The 6,000-nt window shown below is 43.8% G+C and overlaps 1 protein-coding gene across 1 annotated transcript; it reads right to left on the bottom strand.

Moving 5' to 3' along the window:
- C18H17orf75 (chromosome 18 C17orf75 homolog) lies at window positions 1-5,540 on the bottom strand. Its single transcript, XM_065647841.1, has 10 exons — window positions 5,348-5,540; window positions 5,056-5,124; window positions 3,973-4,098; window positions 3,419-3,559; window positions 3,163-3,220; window positions 2,774-2,893; window positions 2,095-2,159; window positions 1,841-1,977; window positions 1,536-1,639; window positions 1-933 (listed from the first exon to the last, which is right to left on the bottom strand). Exons 1-10 carry the CDS (start codon window positions 5,464-5,466, stop codon window positions 724-726), a joined length of 1,149 nt encoding a protein of 382 aa, XP_065503913.1. The 5' UTR covers window positions 5,467-5,540; the 3' UTR covers window positions 1-723.
- Window positions 5,541-6,000: the final 460 nt, after the last annotated feature.

Here is a 6,000-nt window from a genome sequence, read left to right as displayed (position 1 = left end):
TTTAATCTGTAAAATTTCAGGTTTATTTCACTATGATCGAAAAACATACGATTATTTACAGTTACGCAAAATGGGTTTAAGAACATACAAAGGTGGTCTTGATCACAATGCAAATACAAACTCATTCCTAAAACTCTGTTCAGTTTTAAGGTAGTTGTTTCATACTAATTAACAGGCTTTTTATCTAGTACCAGAAGAACAAACTGAAAGGAGACTGTGAAAACTAGCTACAGACTTGTTACCTATGTTCTCTTAAATATTATTAATTCATTTGCTATGATTTATCCATGTTTGTGCTTTTTTTATACATTAAAACAAAAGTAACCATATCTTAGTGATTAGACATGATAATTTTAAAGATATTTAAAATATTTAAAACACTGAAATGCTTGCCAGGTAAGAGTTGGTTTTGGTTGGGTTTTTTTGTGCAATGACTGTAAAACCCAAATGTCAATACTTCCTCAGAAAAGGAGCGAGTCATTCGGAGAATCTGGTAAGCACTGACAACTACGCAGAAGTTTGTATGATCTGATGTTCACATATTAAAAAAAGTCATACTGCTTTCTCCAAAAAAAGAAAAAAGTCAGATGAAACTGCAACTTAGTTTTAACTTAGGTAATACTTTTTAAATTAAAATGCCTGCAATAGTGTAACCAAGCTGCACAGAAGAAATTAATGATTTATACAATACCCTCAAACAAGTACAGAATAATTAAGATAATTTTAAGCCACTGATGTTTCTCTCATGAATTCCTCAAGGACGGTCACTACGTTTCTGGCTTCTGGCATTTCTGCATGTTCTACTTTAACAATCTTCAGAAGGATGTCTCCACTGCCGCAGTTCTTCAGAAACATGTAACACTTGAACAAGGCGTAGTGGTTCATTTCAGCCTGGCGGATAAACCTCTTCAGGTTGTTAATGTCCTGTATAGCCTGGGAAAAGAGTAAGAGAGTTTTCTCATCCTTCTACATGGAAAGAAAATATCTTATCACGTGGAAAAGCGAAGGAAGAATAGCAAAGAAGCAAAAGCATTTCCAATAGGAATTTTATGTTACTAGTCAAGAGTAACTAAGAATTGAGAACTGTCTTTGATGCGTGTTACCACTGTTATTGTAATGATGCAGAATATGGGGACAGCACAACCTGATAATGCCCAAACTTCTATCAAGAGTTCTCCTCATCTATTATGAGAGATCACCTAAGAAGTGCTAAGTACTGAATCCATGTTACCCAGTTACATGATATTGTGTGTGCACAGCTCAAATTAACAGTATTTTAAGGAAAAAAAAAAAAAGTGGGTTTTATTTTCAATGTGAGAAAATGCCTTTGGAGTACTCACTGAAGAAACTTTCACACTACTTTACATTCTGGTCTTGTCAACTACAGTAAGGCGCTCCTCAAATTAAACTTCAGAGTTTATCAGTTAATGAGGCACAGACACTGTAAGTAACCTAAAACTTTGCTGCAAAAAAAGTATTTGCTCCCAACTGAGGGTGATGTCATCTCTAAGTCTTTAATGTATATGAACAGGTACCTTCAATTTAAAGTTTTCCAAAATTTGCCGGAAGAGAAACGGATTTCCACCTTCAGCACCGTTCACAAAAGCATGCATCCAGTCCTCGCAGAATCTGTTGCTTCCTGTTACGTGTTCAGGAACACAAAGAGATAAAGTAAATGAGCTTAACATAAACATACAGCTGCATTCACCTGGTTTAATCACTCTCACATAACAACTGAAAATAATACACCTATCCCAAACTATCTCTAATGTCCACAACTCTCGGCAGCGAAGGGAGACAAGTGGGTAACATGAAGAAGAATTCCCAGCTGTAATCTCACCTGCGTTATGCAACTGAGGCTGAGGTCCAGCGCAGTCTATAGCGATTGACTTGTGCTGCTCCTCGGTCATGGCGATACACAAGGACGTCATTGTTCCCTCCTGAACAAGCCCTTGGAGGCTGGCGGCTGCCAGAAACCTGAGACAAAAGCTCTTGTGAAGGCTTTGCTCCTTCACAGCTCCCGAGCAGCAAGAACAGGAGGGTACCATACACAAAAGCCAACTTACAGGTTCCTCGGACTCAAAGTATCTTTACCTGCTAATGTCTTTTTCTGTTCTTTCATCTGCATTTTTTACTTCCACAGGAGTGTAACTCAAAGCCTTAAAGCAAACAAACAAACAAAGAAAAAATTTAGATACAACTTGGATAGTACTTCTGTTTCTATATGGCAGTTACTAGCAATAAATACATGATGTGGTACTTTTAAAATTGTTCTTTTCAGAGAAAGAGTAGAGCTAAGGGAATACTGCATATTCTAGTCGTTGCAGCTGGTTTTGCATTCAGAAGAAATACAGCAGTTACACTCTATTAGCTATTCCATCCAAATTCTCCTCAAAATCAGGGACTAGAGCAAGGATTAATTCCTGTTTCCAGTGAATTACATGAGGCATATACACAATACAACATCCCTTTTGGTTCAGGGGAATTATAGCAGGGACAGCTTCCTCATGCTGTTTCTCATTTTCTCAACTTGGACACTACAAGGTAATTGAAAATGAGTTAACTCTGAAAATTGATAGAAGAAATTGCTATGTGCTTCCTTAGCAATAAAGCACGGGAAAAGTACTTGCCCTGAATTAAAAAAAGAAGGAAAAAGGTGTTCCTTATTTGTTCCTGTCTGGGAAAGCAAATGCAAGAAACATTTATAAACATGCTGCAGTCACTGAGATTCCTTCTGAACCGTTTTTAGTTATCCAGTTTGAAGTACACTTACAGCATGTAACAAAAAGGCGAGTTTCTCCTGGAAGAGCTGTACTACCCTCTGAATAGGGCAGATGGCATTCTCAAACCAGCTGCTCAAGTGGGGCTTCACAGACATCTCCAAGGTTTTTTGCTGTAACAAGTTGAAACATCAAAACTCCAACTACAAATTAGATTTCTACACAAATAGAAGCCTATTAATAATCTATTCAACCTAAGACGTCAGAACATTCTTAATTTCAAACCACAGTACACTAAAATAATTAGTTTGACATTTAAAGCCACACTATCAGCAATGAAGGCCTTTGCATTTTAAGAAATAGACAAAACTGTAATATTATGGTATATACTGAGCAAAGACCATTTTCACCACTTAAAAAAAAAAAAAACCTTAGGCCTTACCTCCAAATCAAGGTTTATCTTCAGACTTTGAATGTATTTGTCCAACTCAAGTCTGAACGTATCTTCTTAAGGAAAATAAGATGCATCAGTTAAGACCTGCATTTTTCCCTTTCAGTATACAGCTGTTATTGACATTTTCATTACTGGAAGGTGTGTACAAACGTGCTAATTTCAAGTAGGAAACAGACAACATGAAAACCTAACTTTTACATCATCTCCTTCTCCACAAAGAAAAGAAGGTTAAAGGTAAGGATATAGTTCCAGACCTTTCTCTGAGCCACCTAAGAAACAAACCACATATTCTGGAGCATTGATGTCTGATTCCAGTGTTGCCATTTCTAGAAGATTTTCTTGTTGGAAACGACAGTAATAACAACCAACTTTATGTTCTGGTATGCTATGCAGAAAAAAAAACATCATTACATATATATCACAATAAATAAGTGCAAAAAGCCGACATGCATTATTTCCATAAAAGAATTTCACCCGCTAGCACTGGTGCCTCCTCTGTGGTCACATATAGAGCTCTTTTTCCTCTGTGGTGCAACCAGAGTAGTTTAAAAGGAAATAGTCACAAATACATGTAGTATTTAAGTATTGAAACAGTAAATAATTCACTACAATATTTTTCTCAACTCTACCTAGAAAAAGAGGAAAGTGCCTTTGCATAAAGCTGTTATTAACAGCAGCGATGGACTCAGAACATGGAATCAGGATTAAACCTAAGTGCAGTACCAGTAGATGGCAAGATATGCAATGCTGCCAATGTTTCTTACAGTTTCTCATTCACAAAAAATTTTTAAAATTTACCTTAGCCCCACTGACACTACATTCCCCATTCCTTCAAACAGGGCTCCTTTAGTAAGACGCTTAGCGAGAAAACTGCGCAATTCAGTCTCTGCTTCAACTGGTAAGTTAGTGTCCAGCAAGGAGAGGCTTTGAAAAACAAGAAGAAATTGTTAGCAAAAGCAAATGTTATTGATTTGTTTCTCTGAACAAGTGCAGAACCTCCTGCTTCTAGAAGGGGGACCACTCACCTCTCTGCTTTACAGCCACCCTGCTCTGGGACTTCTGACCCATCGGAAACACATTCAGTGGTTTGCCCACTAGCCCAGAGCTCTGGAGTTGTGGTGTCAGCTGATGCTGAACTCAGTGTCGATGAACAAGTCAGTGCCCCTCTTTGTTCTGTGTTTCCCTAGTTGTAATACCGAGCAACAGCTCCGTTACAGAGCTTGTGGAGAGATGTGAGGTCCACTTAAAATCTTTTAATAAATTTTTATTATCTACATAGAATCATTTCGGTTGGAAGAGACCCTCAGGATCACCGAGTCCAACCATAACCTAACTCTAGCAGTAACCCATGTCCCTGAGAACCTCATCTAAACACCTTTTAAACCCGTCCAGGGATGGTGACTCCACCACTGCCCTGGGCAGCCTGTTCCAACGCCTGAGAACCCTTTCTGAGAAGAATTTTTTCCCCTGGTGCAACTTGAGGCCATTTCCTCTCATCCTGTCACTTGCTACTTGGGAGAGGAGACCAAGCCCCTCCACGCTCCAACCTCCTTGCAGGTAGCTACAGACAGCGACAAGGTCTCCCCTCAGCCTCCCTTTTCTCCAGGCTAAACAGCCCTAGGTCAATACAGAAATACTGAGTCTTAGATAGCAAAGAAAATGGGATTCAAACTCCAAGATGACACTTTAATACACTATCTGAGCTCTGTAGTTGCGTCCATTCTGTAGGTACTCCAAAAAAGCACCCAGGGGATTTCAGCATGCTTCCACAGAGCTTTCTGCTTTGGGGAATACCTGCTTACCATCCACCTAACAGCAACACCGCACAGACTTCAAAGTGGGCTGTCGCAGGCGGTTTTCCTGTTCTGTGCGCGGTTTTACCTGAAGTCCTCGCCGGCCGGGGTCTCCGCCGCGCTGCCATCGCCGGGGGCCGCTCCGTGCCCGGAGGGTCTGCAAACCAACCCGCCCTTAGCTGATCGTACAGCGCTCACACGCAGCACGGGGACAAGCGGCTGCAGCGGGGAAAGGTACGGCCTGAGCGGGGTTTAAAGCAGGAGCGGGGAATCGAGACATTATGGGAGAAAAACAAAACCTATTCGGGCGGGGAGGGGGGGAAATAAAGCGAATTCAAGCAGCCGGGAACTGACAAGGCCTGGAAAAGCGCCGCCCTCACCTGCAGTAGCCGTACAGGCTGTGGTAGGTGCTGCCGTGCCGCTCCGGCCGCCGCTCCTCGCCCGCAGCGCCGCCCTCCTCGCTGCTCTCCGGCTCCCGCTCCTCGCCGTCCGGCAGCATCGCGGCCCCGCCGCTGCGCTCGCTGCTCCCGCCCCGCGGGCCGGGCCGGGCCGGGCCGGGCAGGGCGGCGGGAGGGCGGGCACAGCGCGGGCTGCGCTCCGCGCGTCCCCCGGCGCAGGGCTGTGACCGCGGCCGGTGCCGGTGCCCGCGCAGCACGGGGCGGCGGGCGGGGGCTCAGTGCGAGGCGGCCGTGCCGGGCGTGACCCGCTCCAGGGGCAGCGGGCCGTGCGTTCGGCCGGCGGGAGCTGCACCGGGCAGCGCCGCCGCGGCTCCGCCTGCAGCCCTGCTGATTTACTGATGCAGGCGCTGCAGCGCCGCTGTCGGCACAGATAACCCTCCGGAGGCTGCTCGCGGGTGGCGGGACCTGCTCAGATCACATTCGACAGGATTAGCCGTGCGTTTTTGAAAAGCTTACTGTGATTCTGGTTTTTTTTTTTATTATTAGAACAGCGCATTTGTCAGCCCAGCCCCGCGGCTGTGCCAGCCCCCGCGGGCCGCGCAGCAGCTTCTCACAGGAAAACGCTCAACACATTC

This window comes from Caloenas nicobarica, chromosome 18, assembly GCF_036013445.1.
Source record: "Caloenas nicobarica isolate bCalNic1 chromosome 18, bCalNic1.hap1, whole genome shotgun sequence".
NCBI lineage: Eukaryota > Metazoa > Chordata > Aves > Columbiformes > Columbidae > Caloenas > Caloenas nicobarica.
This window is presented reverse-complemented; position numbering and strand designations above follow the sequence as displayed.